This window comes from Perca flavescens, chromosome 10 (genome assembly GCF_004354835.1).
Source record: "Perca flavescens isolate YP-PL-M2 chromosome 10, PFLA_1.0, whole genome shotgun sequence".
NCBI classification, from domain to species: Eukaryota; Metazoa; Chordata; class Actinopteri; order Perciformes; family Percidae; genus Perca; species Perca flavescens.
The window spans coordinates 29,759,221-29,782,541 of record NC_041340.1 but is presented as its reverse complement, the minus strand read 5'-3'; the positions used below and the strand labels follow the sequence as shown (position 1 = coordinate 29,782,541).

The 23,321-nt window shown below is 40.1% G+C and overlaps 1 protein-coding gene across 2 annotated transcripts in view; it reads left to right on the top strand.

The window, feature by feature from the left end:
- abhd18 (abhydrolase domain containing 18) overlaps window positions 1-23,321 on the top strand; it is a 64,401-nt gene that overhangs the window by 37,837 nt on the left and 3,243 nt on the right. Inside the window, exons 11-13 of one of the 2 annotated variants that reach the window (XM_028589256.1) lie at window positions 2,613-2,848; window positions 14,753-14,886; window positions 22,607-22,769. In XM_028589256.1, coding sequence (XP_028445057.1) covers window positions 2,613-2,848; window positions 14,753-14,886; window positions 22,607-22,769 — 533 coding nt within the window. Of the gene's footprint in view, window positions 1-2,612; window positions 2,849-14,749; window positions 14,887-22,606; window positions 22,770-23,321 lie in introns of both variants that reach the window. The other variant, XM_028589255.1, reaches the window with a different exon arrangement.

Here is a 23,321-nt window from a genome sequence, read left to right as displayed (position 1 = left end):
CACAAGGCCTTTGTGAACATATCGGTATAAAAGTTATGTGGATAAACTTAAAAATGTTGCCATATCAGCGATTTAAAAAAAGTGGTTCGCTCTGCATTTCGCTCAGAAATGAGCATATTGGCTGAAACTAGACAAAAATTCCTATGTTTTGATGTATACATTGTGTATGACAAGTCAAAATTGTGGGTGTGAGAGCAATTTATAGAGCAAGGACAAAGCTCATTTTTTAGTTGACATCACTCTAGCCAGCGCAATACACTCTCTGTTTATTCGATAAAATTTTCTGAAATATACACTAAACTTTAACAGCTTTTTCACAAAAACTGTAAAAGATATCACAACACTGAGCACACCCCGAATACCTGAATATTTTGTGAACAGTTTAAAGTTTGAATCACGTCTGTAGGTGAAAGAATGTAGGAGGAGATACATTTTGAAGCAGAAGAGGATTTGAAGGATTTGAAGCATGCTCTCATTGACTTCAATGTTAAAAAAAAAGTATTAAAAAGCTTAATATTTTAAAAAGTATAAATAGAAAAAAAAGTTGAAGTCCCTTCATTAGCTGAAAGAGCTGAACATTTTAAAAGTTGAATGGTTTCAGCTATTAAGCTGAAAGTATGCAGAAGTTACGGAGAGCCAAAAAACATACGGAATAATAAAAATGGCCGAACAGAATAACAATAGTTGGAATGCTGCTGAATCAACATTCCCACTAATAAAATACAAATTTATCAAAAATAAAAATAAAATTCGGCCCCAAACGAGTCCACTGAACAGCAGTGCTCAAAGTACATATTTTACACATACAGTGGAACTTGCAGAACATGAGCCTGAGCATTAGGGTTGGAAGTTCTGTTCTGGTACCCTATGGTACCTTTTATTGGTACTTTCCCTTTTGTAATAACAAAAACATTATTTCAATATTTTAGTTGTAAGGATAATTCCAAACCTTTTTATCCTATTTAATTAGAACATTGTTATTTATTTAGAATATTTTACACTCAAAACAAAATAAACTAAAATAAAAATAAAACACCTCCCTCTCCCCTCCCAAACCCATCACTACAATCTATTAAATCAAATAATTATTAATTTCTTACTTTTATTCTTGTATTTGTATATTATTCTACTTTAGCCTGTTTTATTTTCATGACCGTTTTTAACTGCTCTTTAATGTTTTTATGTAAAGCACTTTAAATTGCGTTGTTGCTGAAATAAATAGTTGACTTGCCTTACAACCTCAGCCTGTCAGTCAGTCACCAGGGCATAGAAACAACTGTTGTGCCTGCTTGTCTCAGAGGAAGTGTAACGTCAACAACACGACGACTGCTTACGCGCTCTCAGGTACCAAAATTTGGCACCGTCTGAACGTTAATTGGTCCTCGGAAACCCGCAATTCGGTCGGTCCCCAAAAAAGAACAGAGTTCGGTACCCAACCCTACTGAGCATTTATGTCACTAAATCCAAACAATTCCATGCAACATAAGTGTTTTATTATTAATATAACCTACAATGTTAACAAAATCCCCACTAGTCTTTTGGTTTTCATATTTAAGATGTACCTTGGCCTCTTGTGCTCTGTGGAGATCAGCTTTACAGTCTTCTATTTGTTTTATTTTTACATTGAAACACGAGAGCAGAGACAATTAATGATTGTGTGAATCATATCATAGTATATTACCTTTGCCTAAATAGCGACCTTTTCTAAAATATTGCTGGTTTTGTGAGCAATTCTAATCTGATGCCTGCAGTGCGCAATAGCATCATCAAATTAGGCTTGTCAATTACAGTGTGAGAAATAGGTGTGGCGTGTGAGCATGTGAACTGGTTGAGATGTGTGTATCTTACGGTGAATGTGTGAGACTTGAGTCCTGTGACAACTAACGTTACACTTGTTACTGTAAGTGCAATAAAACATTCGTGAGTAAAAAGCCAACACTTTATGAATACACCTGTTTAACAGGGATCAACATGTAGAAAAGCAATATATTTTGAACCTGTTGATTGCAAGTATGTTACTACCCACCACCGCTCTTATACACTACCACAGCGCTACTGTGCAAATAGCGAATTGTTTCAAACAAGCTAAAACGAAAGCTGTCTGTATGTAGTCTCATTGTTTATCTTGGACTGCCACGAATCTTGAAAGTTTGGCAAATATTCGTAAACTTAACTGCTGCGGGAGACAAACCAGCTCTACCAGCGGCACATGCACATGGCTAATTATTATGCATGTTAGTGACATCAACGGACATGCCGTTGATTTCTGCATTCTTAATTCTTTCTAAACTTAACTCAGTATTAGCCTTCTGAAAATAAGTCCCCCTGTTGAATCGCCCTGCTGTAGGCTTTGTTTAGTCACGTTTACCTGGGCTTAGTAAATCGCTCTTTTGCATATCCAGTGTAAAGAGCCAGAGGCAGGAAGGGGAAGCACCTTAAATAGACTTAATTAGAGAGGTTTACATTGTGGCCACCAAAAATGTACTTTGTACTAAATTTAAAAATAATTCTGCTGTAGAACTGATGCCTCTTACCAAACGCATACATGAACACACACAAGCATTAATAAGTCGTTGTATCTGTCTTTTTGTTTGTGTCACCACATTCATCAGGCTGACTCCTTTAAAATGGGTCCAGAATTTGCCAAGAATGTGGACTCTTCAGAGCATCTGTTGGTCCTGTCTGGAGATGACAGAGCGACAGTGGGTCTGAACTCCAAGGCTGGAGGGGAAGCTGAGGCTGGACGAGGCCTGTTTATTGGTGGTGGCCTGGAAGGGGGCAGTGCTAGAGTAGACCAATTGTTATCATCCGTGAACAGCAGTGGAATGAGCTTGGACACTCTACCAAGGTAATCAATTACTCATTGTAAATAAAAGTCGCTGAATTGTGTTCTTTACAGTTTTTTAAAGACAAGGTTTCAAATATCACATACATATTTTAAATAACTTTTGCTCAAAAATGCACGGGTGACTTTCCATTTTTATGTTTTCTGGTCATATGTTCCACATGCTTCAACTGACACAACACATTCCAAACAAAATGCTTCTGCATACATTGGTAAGGTAAATAGATGTAAACAACTACTGTAGTCATGCACTGGGAAATTCTTTTGGTCACTACCCAAAGCTCATGACCATAATCTTAAAGGGGTGATAGAATGCAAAACTGATTTTATCCTGTCATAGTTGAATAACAACAGTTCGGTGGGTAAATAAGACATACATAGAAGCTCAAAATTCCATTGACACCCCTTTACTATGAAAATCTCATATTTTGAAACTGCCGCTGAAAACGGGCGAATCTCAACAAAGCTAGTTGCTTACGTAAGCATCTCAGGACCTGTACCTTTGTCACGCCCAAGGGTGTATTAAGTGAACGGTCACACCCCAACATTTACATAGGCTACACAACTGACCTGAGATTAGGTAGTCTTCTGAATCTAGGTCGCACAGATCTCTGCTATTCCATTAGAAAATTTACTTCTGAAACTTTTTTATGCGAAAAATCAACTATGTAAAGCTCAAATATGGGCCGCTTTACGAAAATGGATGGCTAATTGCAAATTTTGTCCGACTGTGTGTCGGAGTTCAGCTGCCGGTGCTGCCTGTGTTGCCTGTGTTGTTGCCTCGCCACCTGGCCTGCCTTCCTTCAGACCCCAGCCTGCTGTGAGCTCAATTGAGCTCCGTTATGGCTGGCAGCCCACAGCACTCCATACCCGCGCAAAGTCACCCTTTTTTGGGCTAATGGACTACCAAACGCCGTTGCTCTGACAGAGCTTCAGGGCCTGCAACTCCCTTCTTCCTGCTAGCTAAATGCCCGGTGTATGTGAGTGAGAGCACGGTCAGCAAGCTTGTTATGCCAGCAATCTCTTACCACAGGTTCCAGTTAATCTTTTAATGTGTGTAATTATAATGTGTTGAGTTATTTAAACGAACGATTGGGGAAATAAACGCTGCTTGTCTGCGAGTCTCATTGATAGAGCCTGCGGCTGGATGTAGCTCTATCAATGAGAGCTAGCTAGGCTCCTCTTAGAATTCCTCTGAAATTCACAAATATTCATTAACTTGAAATCAGACATCGTTGTTAGCTTTACAAAACATTTAGGTAGACTTTGTATAAGTGGTGTGACGAAATTCAAACTGTAACTAGAACTGCAAGCAGTTATGAACGGGGCCCAAGCCTCCGACGCCGCCCGTCTCCATAGCCGCCAGCCTCCGACGCCGCCAGCCTCCATCGCCGCCAGCCTCCGACGCCGTTCGCCTCCGACGCTATTCGCCTCCGATGCCCGTCGTCCGCGATGCCCCCGGAGCCGCGCCAGTCGCACCCGGTTAAGCGCGAAGCTGCGCCCGATCACGGGACTCGAAGCATTGAGTAGGGGGGGCACACGTCGGTGAATATCGAGAGGTTTGATGCGCGAGGTCTGCGGTACTCTGCTTTTGAAAATGTAATGGTTAACAGTTCGTCTCCATGCACGCACAGACTGCTTTTAACAATTCTCTACTATAAACAAACTTAACCCCTGACCACAGGGGACAGCAGAGAGAAATGAGAGAGTGACTGAGAGGGTGGTGGTCCAAAAGTTATGGACCAAATTCGCCAAATTTGGTACAGCGCCTCGGAACGCCATGCCGAGCGAGCGCCACAAATTGTGTGTTGATTGCTTTTACTGGGGCAGAGATATCGCAATTGCAAATTTCCCATTTAAATGCATTGAGTCAGTGGGCGAAACAAATAAACGTTGCTTATAGCGCCCACTAAAGGCCGATCTCAGCCAGATTTGGTACAGCGCCTCAGAACGCCATCCCGAAAGAGCACCACAAATTTTGTGTTGATTGCTTTTACTGTGGCAGAGATATTGCAATAGCAAATTTCCCATAGAAATGTATTGAGAAAATTGGCGGGAAAACAAATAAACGTTGCTTATAGCGCCCCCTAAAGGCCGATCTTCGCCAAATTTGGTAGAACGCCTCGGGACGCCATGCCGAGCGAGCACCACAAACTTTGTGTTGATTGCTTTTACTGTGGCAGAGATATTGCAATTGCAATTTTCCCATTTAAATGCATTGAGTAAGTGGGCGAAACAAATAAACGTTGCTTATAGCGCCCCCTAAAGGCCGATCTTCGCCAAATTTGGTACAGCGCCTCAGAACGCCATCCCGAAGAGCACCTCAAATTTTGTATTGATTGCTTTTACTGTGGCAGAGATATTGCAATAGCAAATTTCCCATAGAAATGTACTAAGTAAATTGGCGGAAAAACAAATAAACTTTGGTTAGAGCGCCCCCTAAAGGCCGATCTTCGCCAAATTTGGTACACAGTATCGTAGTGGAATGGTGAACAAGGATCTCAAGTCATTTGGTGATAACTTGAAATTTAACCGAGATATGATATGATACGTGTGTCGTAGCTAACTAGGACAATTTGTTTGGTTGTCAAATTGGCATACTTCAACGTAGCAAAACGATTTCCATAACTTTTTGTCAGGTCCATCTGGAGATGCTAACTACCAGGTTTCGTGCAGATCGGTCGAACGGCCTAGGACGAGTTCGCGAAAGTTGGTTTTGCACGTTCTTGCGATACTGCGAAAAAAAAACGTTTATGCTGAAATGGGCGGGGCCTATATCAGGCAATTCAGTTTGATTCAAGGAATAAGTGGATGTAAGAATTTTTAATGTTTGATGTGTATTGTGGGAGTTAATGACAAAAAACCATTACAGCGCCACCTAGTGGTCCACATGTGTAATTTTTGGTAGGTGTGATCCACGGCCCATTGTCCATCTACCCTGTAAATTTAAAGTTGTTCACATTAGCGTAAGTGGTGAATCTAGAGTTGGGTCACATTGGGTCCCATAGGCCACGCCCACTTTGACCCCTCGGTACTCCATTCTAGGTATGGCCTCAAGATTGGCCCCAGATGGTACGTCAAATTCCGTGATAAATCGGATGAGCCGCTCATGAGATATAAACTTTTTGTAGTTGTAGCGCCCCCTAGTGACCAATTTTCGTAAAACGCATGGGGTCCCTCCAGAGGGGCATGGCAAAGAATAATCTAAAGTTTGGGGTTGATAGCTTTCATTTTGGCTGAGATATGGAAAAGTTGGTGTTTTCATAGTTAGCTACGCAAATTTGCTTGTGCGTTATATGCGCAATTTTTATCGTATAAAATTTATTTCCATAACTTTTAGTCAGGCCAGTCTGGAGATGTCACGGTCCAAGTTTCGTGCAGATTGGTCGCTCGGTGTAGGAGTAGTTCAAAAAAGTAGGTTTTTGATAAATTGCGATTTTTAAGGCATAAAAGTCTAGGCGGAAATGGGCGTGGCCTATATCACGTGATTCAGTTGGATCCAGGGAACGCGTAGATGTATTGTTTTTGAATGTCGGGTGTACGGTGTGGAAGTTATAGGGCCAAACGCGTTTTTGTCTGAAATAGCGCCACCTAGTGGTGGAAATGGGTCAATTTTTGCGACTGAGGTCCTTGCGGGGTTTGGGACCAGTCCTGAAAATGGCAACTCCCCACTATGTACGGTTTAGGCTGCAGTCGGAGTTTTAGGCGGAGAAGAATAATAAGTAAGAAGAAGAAGAAGAAGAAGAAAAATCCTTAGAAAAACAATAGGGTTCCACAGCCCTGCTGTGCGAACGGCGTAGCTATTGCTACACGCCGTTTCTTCCAGACTCGGGCTTGGACCCCTAAATATAGCTACTCTAGTTATGCCGGCAGCTGACACCCACCCAAGATTAACTGGAACTGTGGTAAGAGATTGCTGGTGTAACAAGTTCGCTGACCGCGCTCTCACTCTCACACACGGGCCATTTAGCTAGCAGGAAGAGGGGAGTTGCAGGCCCTTGGTTGTCCATTAGTGTAAAAAACGGTGACTTTTCGCGGGTATGGAGTGCTGTGGGCTGCCAGCCGTGACGGAGCTCCAAGTATCTCATAGCAGGCCGGGGTCTGTGAAGGAAGGCAGGCTGGGCGGCAAGGCAGCAACACAGACAACACCGGCCGCTGAACTCCGACACACAGTCTTACCAAATTTGCAATTAGCCATCAATTTTCTTAAAACGGCCCATATTTGAGCTTTATATAGTTGATTTCTCGCTTAAAAAAGTCTCAGAAGTGAATTTAATAACAAAATAGCCCGACAAACAATGTATAACTTTGCAGTGTCTGAAATATGTCTCCCATGTCTTTCTATGTAGTTTGCTCAAACCAATCAGCGTGCAGCTCATTCTAAATATTCCTGAGCATACCATATTTGGAAGAAAAGCTCTTGTTCCAAATAGAGCCATATTCACAGGGTAGTTAAGGGCCTAATAAAATAGCATTCGGGCAATTTTCAGCCCAACCAATGTTACATACCCTATTAGGAGACCTTAAGGAACAGTGTAAAATACCCTATATAATCATTCTATCACCCCTTTTAAGCTTTGCTTACTAGCTCAGCTCCGTATTCATCACAACGGTTCGGTACAACAGATGCATTACAATCTGCCTGTCCTTCTCTAGTAGGGACTTAACGGATGGACCAAGTATGGAGTGTGGACGTCCGACCTGTGACAGTTTCCTGCATGTCTTCCCCTCTCTCTCCCCTTTCATATCTGAGCTGTCCTATCCATGAAAGGCAGAAATGCCCCAACAAATTATCTTAAAAATGAAGAAGTGCTATTTCACCTCCTAGGCACTGACGAGGTGCTCGGGCTGACAAAATAAAAGTACATTGCTCGGGCTGACAAAATAAAAGTACATTATATTTAATCTCCTTTACTTGGGGGAGCAGCTGACATCCAACATGGAGGGAGCAATCCACCATTTTCCAGCATAGAGCCAGCCTTGCCGCAACATAAAGAGGCTTGTCTGCCAAGATAATTTAAGCTTTTATTGTCTCCTATAGGAGAAGTTCGTCTTGGGCATTCAAGAGAAACAAATGGCGACACATCGCACGTAAAACCCATAATGAACATACAGTTAACCTACATAGAACACAATCCTACATTATCTCATCCAATGCTTCAATGAATATCTAATAACCACACACAATAGGGGGGGGCCCACCTTTCCTCACATTCACCGAAGAACAGAAGAGAACCAACAACACATCCTCCCCCTCGTATTGCACTTAATTTTGATAATGATTGTACGTTTCCCGTTAACTCATGCTGTGGTCAATAACTTCTGTATTGCACAATGCCCAATTACATAATACCATATAAAAATGTACATAGTGTATACACATACAGTACTGTGCATAATCTTTAAGCAGGTATGAAAAATGCTGTAAACTAAGAATGCTTTCAAAAATGGTTGTTAAAAAGTGTTAATAGTTTATTTTCATCAACTAACAAAATGCAGTGAATGAACAGAAGAGAAATCTAAATTAAATCAATATTTGGTGTTTCCACTCTTTGCCTTCAAGACAGTATCAATTCTTCTAGGTACACTTGCACAAAGTCTTTGAAGGAACTCTGTTGTAGGGCTGCAGCTATCGATTATTTTAGTATTCGAGTATTCTACCGATTTAATCGGGTAATTGGATAAGAAATACTTAGTAAGAAATACTTAGTAAACCGCAATAGTAAATATTTATTATTGCTGTGTACTAAAAAAAAAGGAAACATGTCTTTTGTATAAAACGCTAAATGTTTTTTATTGCCAAATTCCAAGTACATTTTTGGTGGCCCAAATGTTAATATTTTTCACCCCCTTCCCCTTCTCTCCTCTGGCTCTTTGCACTGGATATGCAAAAGAGCTGTTCACTGACCAGAGGGTAAATGTGACTGTACAAAGCTTACAGCAGGGCTATTCAACTACACTGTTCTGGGGGACACATTTTCAGAAGGCTAATACACAGTGAGGAGAAAGAATAAAGAATGCAGAAATCACCGGCATGATGACGTCATTCATGTGCATATTAAGTAGCCATGCTGGGGGGAGGAGCCGTTTTGACTCCGGCAGCAGCTAAGTTTCCAAAGATTAGTAGCAAACTAATAAACAGTTAGACTACAAACCGACAGCTTTCGTTTTAGCTTGTTGGTAAAACATTGCTATTAGTAGAGTAGTATGCTGTTGGCTAGTTGTGTAAAATGAGAGCAGCAGACGTTAGCTACCTTGTGTCGGGTTCACTACGTGGAATGGATGAGTACACTGGATGTTTTCTACAGAGATGATGTAGCAGCATGTTTGCAGCTTAAAATGATCCCAACCTTTCTTTCGTTTTCTCTCGCCTGTCTCTTCACTTAGACCCTCGCTATTTTCGTCTTCCTTCATTTGTAATCTGGGCCGTCAGTCTTGTGTCCACAGAAGCGTCAAACTGTGCGCTAGTAATAATCCTCCGTGCAGAAACACAGTGAGCCGTACAACCTTAATTACATTGATTTAACGAAGCTTCGAGGCAAAGAATTTTGCTTCGAGGATTTTTTGTAATCTAATTATTCGAGTTATTTGAGGAATCGTTTCAGCCCAACTCGGTTGGTAGGTTATTCCTAACATCTTGGAGAACTAACCACAGATCTTTTGTCTCTTCATGTTATTCCAGACAGACTCAATGATGCTGAGATCAGGGCTCTGTGGGGGCCATGTCATCACTTACAGGAGTTTTTGTTCTTCTTTACGCTGAAGATAATTCTTAATGACCTTGGCTGTATGTTTGGGGTCGTTGTCCTGTTGCCATTTTTCTGAACCCCAGTTCCTATGTTTTCGTGCATAGTTGAGTAGCCTGGCCTTGTTTCTATGTCGGAGGTATGGCTTTTTGGCTGCAACTCTTCTATGAAGACCACTTATGGCCAGACTTCTCCGGACAGTAGATGGGCGTGCCTGGGTCCCACTGGTTTCCGATTTCGAAGGGAAATGAGCTTGATGTGTTTTTAAAGTTTCCTTGGCCAACCACTGCGTCTACAATCCTCAATGTTCCCTGACTTTTTGCAAGTGTACCTAATAAGAATTGATGCTGGTTTGAAGGCAAAGTAACTCCAAATATTGATGTCATTTAGATGTTTTTTTGGTCGCTCACTTTGTATTTTGTAAATTGATAAAAATAAACAATCATTTATATTTTTGAAAGCATTCTTAGTTTACAGCATTTTTTTCACACCTGCCTAAGACCTTTGCACAGTACTGTGTGCATATATATATATACATACATACATACATACATACATACATACATACATACATACATACTATGCCCTCACATGCTTGATCGTGACAATACCAATGTCCACCGCATCAGTTGAGCGGTCTTTCTCAGCTCTCAAGCGCATCAAAACGTATTCACGGAATGCAACCGGACAAAGACGACTCTCTGCACTGGCATCTATTGCCATAGAGAAGGAGCTGCTCATTAATCTTAAGCAGGATGCGCAACTGCATGACGAGGTCATTGAACGTTTCATCAGAAAGGATCAAGGGAATGGATTTTATTTACAAGTAATGGGTTGGTGTTGCTGTTTAGGAGAGATAAAGTTATTGTAGTATTTTATTTATATACATTTGTATTGCTGTTGTTTGGGTATAGATGGTGATGCTGTGTTGATGTGCTTAAAGCTGTTAAATGCACAGTGGTGTGCGTGTGTGGTTGTTCGTTTATATATATATATATATATATATATATATATATATATATATATATATATATATATATATTGCACCAGTACCCTATCATTACACATCCTATAACCATAATGTTAAGTACCACAAGTCTTATTTAGAAGTATTAGTCATACATACATCACTGCAGCCAATACACACACACACACACACATCTTAGCTCTTATTTATTAATTTGATTGAAATTAGAATTTGTACCGGTTAAGCTTGCAATTTGGTAACCTGTACCTTCTGCCTGAAGGCATCAGCTCAAACTCACTATACAGGACGTGATTTGGGTCGTTGGTGATTTTAAGTAGACGTAGTATAGTATAGCCGTCCATCCATCCATCTTTGTCCGCTTATCCGGTATCGGGTCGCGGGGGGAGCAGCTCCAGCAGGTATAGCCGTAGCATCTGAAAATGTAATAATGTGGTTATTTCTATTGATGTTTCTGCAATCATTTGTGTATATTATAAAAAGTAAAGGAGAGCTTACACAGCCTTGAGGGGCACCTGTACTTATGTTCAGAGTATCAGAAAGAGTAGAGTTGACTCTTACCTGCTGCTTCCTGTCTGTCAGAAAAGAACCATACCATCTAATAATGAAGGGGTTCACCTCCCATCTGTTGTAATTTATATAAGTGTCTGAGGGAGGATACAATTAAATGCAGAGCTGAAGTCCATAAATAATAATCGAACATAAGTTGATGGATTTTCAAGGTGCTTTAAGATAGTGTACAGTTGTGATTAAAGCCCGAGACACACTAAGCCGACAATCGGCCGTCGGGACAGTCTGGCAAGGTCAGTGACTTGAGTCTATTCGGTGTGTTCCGTGCCGTTGTCCGTCCGAGGGGCCATCGGCCTTCATTTTGGCCAATTTGACATGTTGAATCGGAAGGCGGGCAATGCCAGCAGTCGGACTCAAATGACCAATCTGATTGGTAGAGTGCTAAACCGGAAACGAGGAGCGGTATGCGCGTGACTAGAGTCCTCAAAATCTGACAAAAATCTTTTAAACTGACCTTTGTCCATCTGAAATGAAGACCGATTCAGCAACTGCATGGCCTATTTTTCGCTTAAAATGTTTTCAGAAACCTGTTTTGTGAACTATTTTAGTACAATATGAGATTGTATTCTGAACAAGCCGCCATTACAGTCTGTCTTTCAATTTCCGGAGAAACTAGACCCACGTGACGCGTTTGTCCAATCAGCTGCCGGTTTTCATTTTTGGGCGACAATACAGATTAGCGCCGCCTGCTGTTATGGAGACATATTACGTCTCGTCGCTTTGGTGTGTTCTGAGGCACTCTGTTGACCAACTCGGAGAGACTGATCAGTCCAACTGCTTTTTCTGCCGAGGGTCGGCCATCTGGTCGGTGTGTCTGGGCCTTAAGGCATCGTCAGTACCCCTGCCATTATTATAGGCAAATTGGTAAGGGTCCAAAAGATGCTGTACCTTGCTCCTTAAATTACCAACCATTATACGTTCTAATGATTCCATCACTATTGATGTCAGTGCTACTTTTTTTAGGCACAGGAATGACAACAGATGTTTTCCAAATACAGATCTGCCAATCTGTGCGCGTTTTGCGTAGTAGATATGCATTTTGACATCAAAATACGGTGATACAATTTGTCACTTTAAACTACCTGAAAATCAAGTGACTGCCTTGAGTTCACTCGTTGACGTGCAGTAGCCGTCTCAGTCTAACACTTGATGGTAGTAGAACTACCATCAACTAAAACAGCGTAGCTGGCCGGCTCTGACAGACAGACAGACTGACTGACTGACTGACTGACTGACTGACTTTAGTAATGATATAGCAGACGAACGATGTATAATATTTCTGAGATCTGCGCGACCTATTCAGAAGACTAAGCTGACCTCAGGTCAGTGGTGTATGTACATTTTGGGGCGTGACAAAGTTACAGACTAGAGCCAAATAAGGTTGATGTCAACTATGAGCTTGGTTGAGATTCGCCCGTTTTTAGCGGCAGTTTCAAATTTTGAGATTTGCATATGTAACCCACTTAACACCTCACTCTAGGTTCGGGGAGCTGAGTTAGAGTGCAATAACCATAACACAACACAAAAGAGGTGTAATTTAACTGCAACTTTAGTAGATGAATGAATTGCAAAGAAATCTACATTACATTTACCATAAAACCCTAAACAGGCCCTTTTAAACAAAATAAAATTGTCCTTGTGTGGAGTTCTCCAAAATGTCTATCCAGGTCAATGTCTGAGTAGTGGTTCCTGAGTTCCAGTCTAACAGAAGTTAAATCAGTCAAAAGTCATGAGTTCAAAGTGCAATATTGCCTATGTAAATCTGCTGTGGGTACCAATCTGGGGAACTGGCACAATCCTAACACATGCCAGATATTTCATCCAGTCGTTTCAATAGCAACGGAGATCCAATTTCCTGGAAGTCGCACAGGGTGGCTCGCCATCTACTGGTTCAGTGGTTTTCCTCGTTGAATCTCCGTAGTCACAAAAGACCTGACCTGCAGTTACAAACAGGTTCATAGTCTCTGTTCTGTTTCACCTTATACTTCTTTTATATATCTCATATGTCTGTTGTACAACATTGTACAATATGTGAGATATGTGACCAGATCATAACAGACCAGATCATAACAAATCAAAATAGTCACTGGCTAAGTGAAAATACTTCTGCTGAAACATTATTATTCTCTGGTTCACTCTCATGTTTTGAATAATGCTAGAATTATTTTTGTTCCAACAAAATATGGTTAACATATAAACACAGTGTAAATAATAGACATAAAAGACAATCCACAATTTAGCTTAACACCCTATTTAGGCATATATTTAACATTAAACACACACACCCTTTAATTTGACTTACTCCGTGAAAGCAAAATGTATTTTTCTGTAAACAGTACCTGCTTCACCAATGGAGTACACAGTAATGGCCCTTAAAAGTACAGTGAATTACATTTCTTAGTTCACTATTTCTTAATAGAATACTGCTTGTAAAATTCAACCATTTCCAACAACACTAATAAAAGTGACCAAAAAGGTTAACATATTAGCCAAAATTAGCGTTTTATCGTAACTGTAATTTCTTATGTTGAAATAACCTCGTTGCAACTAGCAAAATACCACTGAATAGCTAGCTTGCCGAGGCACAAAGTGCAGCATTTTGAGATGAAACCGGCACTTCTTGTTGTTTCACGGCTTCCTCAGGGAACCTCAACAATGCCAATAATCTTTACAACATCTCTAAGTAGTCTTCAACCTCTGCAAAACCTTGTGTCGTATGGTGCACGTTTTTAACTCAAGACGTTAGCTTGGAGAGAAAACTTTCACTGGGCTCTTTTTTTCTGCTTCCTCAGAATACACTGTAAAACGTCTGGTTAAACTGACAACAAAAATGGTAAAAAAAAAAAAAAGTGATTTATCTCAACTTTATTTAGTGGCAATTAATCTACATAAATAATTCAGTAGTTTATAACTTTTATTTCGATTATAATTTTAACCCAATTTTCGACAGGGTTACACATAGGAAAGAGGTGTCAATGGAATTTTGAGGTTCTATGTATGTCCTATTTATCTGTTCGTCAACTAGGACTAGGTAAAATCAGTTTTGCATTCTATCACCCCTTTAAGTTTCCCCCTCAGGTCTTTTTGAATTTTTGCATCCCCAGAAAGATGCTCAAGAAACAGCAACTTACTTAATTGATTTCAGAAGCTAAAGGTCTAGTTCTGTTTCCTCTGTAATCAGGAATCCGGGATGCACAAATTGGGAAAGGGCTTCGGTGTTTATCGCTAACCCACGACTAGCATAAATCCAATAACAAAGCACCACTTGGGTCAGATTGGGTAGAGATAATCTACAAAGGACAAAGAGATTTGCCTGTTGAATCTATGTAATAGATAAATGACCCAAAGAAGATGCATCTGTGGTTTTGTTTCTACTACTTCTAAAGAAAAAAAAAAATACTTGGTTAAAATTTTTGGACTGATTGAAAAATGTATACATTTTCTTTTTTGGTATCCCACACAATTTCTTTGCACAATTTTGACAAAATATTTACTTGCAGAGATGATAGCATAAATTTTGTGCTATCACAAATCGAATTACAATGCTATGCTGGAAGCATTGTTGTTTATTATTTGTTGTTTTGATTTTTTTTGTTTTCTAAGAAGCCTTCTTGCAAACAACACACTGCTTGGAAAGAAGACGGATTTTGCCAAATGCTATCGGCCATCATTACATAGAGAATCTATAAGCTTCATGAAGGGAGTGATGGACGAATGTACACACATGGCCAACTTTTCTGGTAAGTTTATAGTGCAAACACAGATTTACAGGCAATTTACAGGCCTAATTAGTATCCTAACAAAAATAGGACAGAAAATGGCTGCCATCAATCAAAGAATTTTGCAAAGGGTGGGGCTTAGCATTAAGGGTTATTCATTAAGGCTGTGACCAATCACCATAAAATATGTAACATATCTTCAGTCCATTGTGAGGAATAGGCCTACGCAAAGATTTTGAATTATTATTGCATTAACTGTATTGTTGAAAGAGGTGTGTGCTTGATCTTATCCCTTTTCAAAACAGAATTAAATCAACTGAAGTGACTTTCTCAGCTTTGTAAAGACTGAAACCCGTTGAGTGGTGCTTGCGCTTTGACTTTTGGCGATTAAGCTGCTTCTTATGGGCAGCTGTAAGGGTTAGAGCGTTTGCGGAATAATCAGAAGGTTGGTGGTTTAATCCCAGGCCCTGAAGTCCAATGTCAAAGTGTATGAGTAGTCTTTAAAAGGTAACTACCGCTTTTTTTCAACCTGGACCGTATTTTCCTATGTTTTTGTGATGGGAACAACAATCTTTGACATTAGTCCAGCATTAATCAAGATCGCTGCAGTTGGCTGCGGTGAAACAAGCTACAATGTAAGTTAATAGGGCAATTGTCCAGCTTGTATTTACCTTCACAAAAATGCTCATTTTGCCACTGACAAGTGTCTGACAACATTATGGAAAGGATCCCTTCAGAGATAGAACCTCTTTTTTTGTGATACATTTTTTATTAGCCCCTTCAGACATACAAAACAAATTCCACAATGTGTGACAGGTAATGTCAGATGGCGCACAGAACAAAGAAACACAAATTGAACAAGAACAAAGACCCTCTCCCACCCCCCACCCTCTGCGGTCTCGAGGAAAACCAACCAAACAAACAAACAGAAACCATACCTTGCCTAATCACTTTCCTCTAGTTCTTGTGGGGTGAGGTCATTAAGTCTGATATTTATGCTGCTGCGCTTTCCCATAGGCTGATAGTTGATGATTTGGCTTTGTTAATCCTTGCTGTAGAGAGTTCAAGCATAATTAAAGCTGCAAGCAGCGATGGATGGGCCCTCGCGCCTCTACACGCGTCGGGGTTACTGGCGGAAGCCACTCCTTGCGACCGTGCATTTGCACTATGAGTCACTTTTGTCCAGTAAATGTCCTCAGAGTTAGATTTATGAATCCTGAAAAGTTTCGAGCCAGTTGGACAATGTGCACTCAAGTTAGACCAACTTCCTGTTTTGATGGCAAAACGCACAAAATGGCCGCCCCGCCACGGCAATGCCCTATGATGAAAAGTTTTTCTTTTAACAACTTTTCATCTCTAAGGTCTTAAGATGGCACAAACCAAATTTGAAGTTGATCGGAAGAAATCTCTAGGAGGAGTTCGTTAAAGTATGACATGTGGAAAAACTTTGATTTCAAAATGGCGGACTTCCTGTTGGGTTTAGGGTAAGGCTCCAATGAGCTTTTCTGTACGTCTCGACATGTTACATATATGTACCAAGTTTCGTTAGTCTACGTTAAACGTACTGCAGGGGCTTAATTTCTTTAACTTTGTAGGAGGCGCTATTGAGCCATTTTTGTGCGCCTATTCCCTCCATGACTTGCGCATTGTTTTAGCTATCAAAATTATTTTGATCACTTTTAGTCACGAGGGTCCACTGAGTCTATATCCAAGTTTTTGTGCAGATTGGACTCACGGCCCAGGAGGAGTTAGACAAAGTAGATTTCCCATATATTGCAATGTGGCTAATTAATAAAAGAAATTCGAACAGCGCCATCTAATGGCCGATTCACTCTAAATTTGGCATGGATGCTCAAGCCCCTATGCCGAAAAACTGTCATGTTTGGTGTCGGAATAAATCTCGGTAAGATACGCAACTTCCTGTTTCGACAGCCCCCTACAGGAAGTTGGTCCTCTGTAACTTGCGCATTGTGTTAGCTATCAAAATTCTTTTATAACTTTGTCATGAGGGTCCACAGAGTCTACGTGTACATTTTTGAGCAGATGGGATTCACGCTCTAGGAGGAGTTAAAAAAAAAAAAAAAAAAAAAAAAAGGTTTCGCTCAAAGCGAATTTGCTAATTAACAAAATTAAAACAGCGCCATCTACAGGCCGATTGACGCCATATTTGGCAAACAGCCTCATTGGGAATGAGGAACATGAGGAACAACTGTTCTAAGTTTTGTGTCAACTTGTTGTCACAAGGGTCCTCCAAGTCTATATGCAAGTTTTTGTGCCGATCGGACTCCCATCCCAGGAGTAGTTAGACAAAGTAGGCTTCCCATATGTCAATATTTTGCTGATTAATTAAAAAAAATTAAAACCGCGCCATCTAATGGCTGATTGCTGCCAAGTTTACCACAGATGCTAAACCAGCCATGAGGAACAACCTTGTCAAGTTTCGGGGGAATCGGAATGATTATTGCCAAGATAACGCAACTTCCTGTTTATACCGGAAGTTGCTGTAACTTGTGCATTTTTTCAACTATCAAAATTCTTTGGATAACTTTTCGTCATGAGGGTCAACAGATACTACCTGCAAAGATTCAAGAAGATTGAAATAACGGCCTAGGACGAGTTTGAAAGAATGTAAAACACCTGAAAAATGCATAATTAAAAATGGCCGCCTTCCAGTTGGGCGGAGCTAATGAACGTAAATGGGAAATATGTCCGCAATGATTAGAGCAATATGGGTATTAAATCTGGTGAAGATAGGAGCAACTATGTCCAAGATAAGGCCTTCCACGCATTAGGGGGCGCAATGGAGCCCGCTTACAGGTATGGGCCCAATCGCTGTACAGTCTAGCAAAGCTCCCAGGCGTTTATGTGGGCGCCAATTTTTGTGAGTTTTCGTATATATTGAGGCAGTCAAAAATGTGCCCAAGGGTTAAAACCAATTAGGGGGCTATATAGAGCAACCGTACCACTCCCAAGCCTAAATGTGAATTCAGATGAAAGAGTTTAATATTCTGCACATGGCTGCAAAGGTTTGAGAGTTTCCGTGCATTCTAAAGTCCTCAAACAAGTGTTCGTAAAATGATTTTTTCCCGAAAACCAATATTTAGGAAATTTTAGAATTTTTTCTAAACCTATCACCATGGACTTCAAGATGAGACCTATGTTCCCTCAAAAGTTGGTATATTAACTTATTACTTTTGTCGGAATTAAGGCGCACGTTAGGGGGCGCTATGGAGCCCCCTGGCAATGCCCGAGCCCAATTACTACAGAACTTTGCAATTCTCACCAGTTGTGACATGTGTGCAAATTTTTGTGAGTTTTCGTGCATTCTAAAGCCCTCAAAAATGTGACAAAGGACTTGGAAAAATAATAATAATCTGACGAAAAACAATAGGTTCCTTCGCACTTTCAATGCAAGGCACCGTTGCACTTTCGTGCTCGGGCCCTAATAATTCCTTCAGTTCCAATAGGGCCTTCGCTGCTGTCGGCTCTCGGGCCCTAACTTTTTCCATTTGTAATTTAGAGTTGTCATTAAGTAACAAAACAATCGGGTCAGTAGGAACTCGACATCCTATCACATCAGATATTATTGATGTTTTATTTAAAGGGGTAATAGAATGATTATATAGGGTATTTCACACTGTTCCTTATGGTCTCCTAATGGGGTATGTAACATTAGTTGGGCTGAAAATGGCCTGGTTGATATTTTATTGGCCCTTATGCATCCCTGTGTTTTGGCCCTATTTGTAACAAGAGCTTTTCTTCCAAATATGGTATGGTCATGAATATTTAGATGAGCTGCGCGCTGCTTGGTTGAGCCTTAACCCCGTACACAAACGTAGAGACGCACGCTGATTGGTTGAGCGAATCGCAATACACACACATTAGAGATGCGACAGGATCTCATATTACCAGACATTGCTGCGGAGACCTCCGCAGCAATTCAGCACAATTCAGATTGTGCGGGACAGGAAGTCGAACACAGAAACAAAATAAAACATCCGGTTCATTTTCAAAATAAAATACACCGTGCTCACAGCGTATTTTTTTACTTTTGCGTTTGCACAAAAAAACGTCACTCTGATAACAGATAAAACGATTCGACATCAAAGAAAAAGGAATAGACCTGGTTTTTGAAATGCGGAGGTGGGTAAGAGAGCTCTAACTTTCTGCGACCATTGCGATTGCTGGTCACGTGACCTCCCGAGATAGAACCTCTTTGAGACCTTTCTGTTTAACCAGAAACAGCTCTGAAGTTGCTAGCGCTAAACCCACCAGACTCCATTTAAAAAGCAATACTTCTAGCGTGTATGGAGCCAACATATATTCACATGTATATCGGTAAACTATGTGTTTATTTCAACCAAAACTAGAGTTGTGATTGTTGGAAAAGTGGACAGACGACCCAAAACGGCTTTTCATAGTAGGGATGGGCATTCGATTAAATTTTCTTCGTCGATCGTCGGGAGAATTAATGATCGACTAGCGATTAATCATTAATATTTTTATATTAAAATTCATTATTTATTTAACTTTTTATAAATTAAAAATGGAATGAAAATACAAAATACAGCGTATTTTTCCTCGATGAGATCTTAATTACAAGAAGAACAACTTGTGGCAGTTAAACTGGAGGTTCTAGATATAGATTATAGATGCGCTGCGGCGCTCTGAAGCAGCAGAACCTGCAGCTGTGAGCCGGCGTTCTTAAACAGAATGTAACTCCAAACTATCCAAGGCACGGGACAAAGCCTAATAAAAAATAACCAGTAGGCTAACTCACATAAAACTTCTGCACCAGTCTACTGATTTTTGTTGAGAAAGATAAGCATGTTGACGTGATCTGGGGTCAGATGCGACCGCTACCTGGTGACCGTCAGTCCAGCCGCCGAAAACAGCCGCGTTGCCGGGATGCACAGGTCGCCTACCTCCGCGCTTACTTGGCCAGCCCGGAGAACCTTATTCCATTCTTCGTAGTGAGTTTCTACCAGTCTGGTGATGGTATGTCGTGATGAAATGTGATATGCTGGTTCCAATATCCATGTCAAGGAACTTGCAGGTCCCTTGGGTAATTTTCTCTGCTTGTTGTGCATCGCAGCTCCTCCATGCTAACACCGAGTTTATGCTAGGTTGAGACTGAGAGCAGGATGCACCGCGGCCGCCACCGACATAACCAGGCTCGGATGCACTTTGTTTAGTGGTAGGCTACATCATGTAAGTTGTGGTTGTGTTGTACTTATACACGGCATCTCATGATTGGTTTAGCGAACGTAATTTTGCGGATGTTTTTATGTTTTAAAAAAAGGATCTTACTCTTTAACAGAAAGGTTGACCTCCTTAGAAAGCCTTTCCATAATGTTGTCAGACACTTAGAATATTTATCTGAGCTTGTCAGTGACAAAACAAGCACTTTTGTGAAGGTAAATGCAGGCTAGACAATTGCCCTATTAACCTACAGTGTAGTTTGTTTCACCACTGCCAACTGCAGTGATCTTGCTTAATACTGGACTAATTTTAAAGATTGTAGTTCCCATCGGTCACTTAGACACAAAAACATAGGAAAATAGGGTCCAGGTTGAAAAAAACAGTAGTTACCCTTTAAAACTAGAAAAGCACGATAAAAACGCAGTCCATTTACATCCTTCTGTTGGCCAAGAAAGGGTTGGAACCGGCGAATTGCCGCTTGCGGCTATATTTATTTAAGTTACTGTCTATGATTACTGTCTGGTTACCTTTTTTTTGCTTTGGCAAAGCCATCTCTTGTTTTTTTTTTTCACACCATCCAGCAAAATGCCTCTACTTTCCCTGGTGTGGTGGCTCTCTCTTACCACAAATTTATTTATTGGACTGTCCCTGTGGTCTCTACATAAAAAAAAAAAAAATCATATAGATGTTTCATACAGGTTTCTCGCTGTTTTAGTCATGGAACAGAAAACTCAGATTCGGCAGAGCTAGCTAGCTGTCTCGATTTACCCTACAGAGATCTGAGGAGCAGTTAACCATAGTCCTCATAAATCCACCAGGGTTTAAAATTACAACACAAAGAAAGCGGAAGGTAACGGACATCTGGCCACACCGGCGCACCGGAGCAATCCTGGAAGTGGAACGTTATGAATATAGACTAACTACTAAGTTAATAAAAATGATTAAACAACTTTAACTTATCTTTCAAATGAATGGTCACTGTGGAATATTACAGCCAGGGATCTTGCTGCAGGTTTGAAACTTTTAGACAGCCAAGGTGTCATTTGCCTAACATTAGTGCTCAATATTATTGTGTGTGTGTGTGTATATATATATATATATATATATATATATATAGTACAGGCCAAATGTTTGGACACACCTTCTCATTCAATGCGTTTCCTTTTTATTTTCATGACTATTTACATTGTATGATAACTCTGGAAACCCTTGTTGTTCTCTCAATAAGCTTCATGAGGTAGTCACCTGAAATGGTTTTCACTTCACAGGTGTGCTTTGTCAGGGTTAATTAGTGGAAGTTTTTCCCTTATTAATAAAAAAGCAAAGGGTGGCTACTTTGAAGAATCTAAAATATAAGACATGTTTTCAGTTATTTCACACTTTTTTATGTGTTCATTCATAGTTTTGATGCCTTCAGTGAGAATCTACAATGTAAATAGTCATGAAAATAAAGAAACGCAGTGAATGAGAAGGTGTGTCCAAACTTTTGGCCTGTACTGTGTGTGTGTATATATATATATATATATATATATATATATATATATATATATTAGAGCCGGGACTTTAATGCGTTAATTAAGATTAATTAATTACAGACTTTAATGCGTTAATTACACAAAAAATAACACGTTAAACATTGTTTACGCATTTTAATCACATTTATTTTTGCACCGCGGGATGTTTCCCACTGGATGACTTTTGGCGGACCGATTATACTGGAGCACCAACTAGCGTTCATGACTTCAGACCTTTTATATATGTCAATGCTTCAGACAACAACAAACCACAGTGAACATGAACGAAGAAGCTGACGAGAACGCTTTGGTTGGCTCCGTGGATGGGAAATTTTGTTATAAAAAACGAACGGATGGAAGCGTCGATTAGAGCAGGGTTGTGTGCAAACTATGCAACAAGGAATTTGCATGTCGCCGCAGCACATCGAGCCTCAAGTATCACCTCGACGCAAAACATTTAGCAGCTAGCGTGGACGTTAGCCCGACTCCGAGTACAAGGACCCACACCCAACCTACACTCCACCAGATGACTGGTTTAAGGACCAGGGTAACTAAGTCTGAATGTACTTGAAAGTATTGTTTTATTTAAAAAAACATAGTTTACAGAAGGTCTACCTACCTATAGGGTACCTGAATATCTGAAATGTACTATATTTCTAAATATGCTATTGCTACACTTAGGGCAAAAATTGCAGTGGTCTGCTGAACTTGGTTGAACAAAAATAAACAATATTGTGTTGCTTAAGCTTATGTATTCAGTCATTATTCAATGGTATACTAAAAATCCATGTGAAAATAATTACTTCTCACTGTTCTCAGGTCAAATATTTATGGAATTAAAATGCGATTAATTTCTATTAATTACAAAGCCTGTAATTAGACTAAATTTTTTAATCATGTCCCGGCCCTAATATATATATATATATATATATATATATATATATATATATATATAAATAAATAAATAAAATGTCCTAGTGGCAGCATATTGCAATAAATGAGATCTGTCCTTCCCTCTGTTGTAGTCCCTGTAGACACCAGCCTCATTATCGTGGTCCAGGCCAAAGAGGATGCCTACATCCCTCGTACAGGGGTCCTCAGTCTGCAAGAGATCTGGCCAGGATGTGAAGTCCGATACCTGAATGGAGGACACATCAGTGCATACCTGTTTAAACAGAATGTCTTCAGGTAACTACTGACTCAAAGGCCCTGTTCATACATGGCATTAAAATGTGTCTCCTCATGCGTCTTGACTGACCACTTGTGATAGGATCTCAATTCCCCGCTCTATATGCAAATAAATATGTACATTATTTGCATATACAATTTTCTTTTTTTTTATTGTGTATAAATTTCAGTTCTCACATCATACATTATTTGGCCTATTAACAGGGTTTCCATAGGGGATTTAAAAGTCTAAAATCTCAAAATCAAAAAGTCTTACAAATATTGTGTTCCATGTCTCAAATAACTTTAAACGTGTCTTAATTTTTCTACGTCCATTTAATGCTACCTCTAATGCTCATTAAAATGCTCCTGTAGTGCTTTTAGTACAAGCATTTTGTTAAAACAACTATAGACCTATTTCCATCATCAGTAGTATAGCAAAAGTGTTGGAAAAACTAATATTTAAACAATTATTTAAATATATTAATGATTTCTCCATTCTGTCACCAAATCAATCAATCAGTTTCAGACCAAATTTTTCTACAACTACTGCTCTTCTAAAATTTACCAATG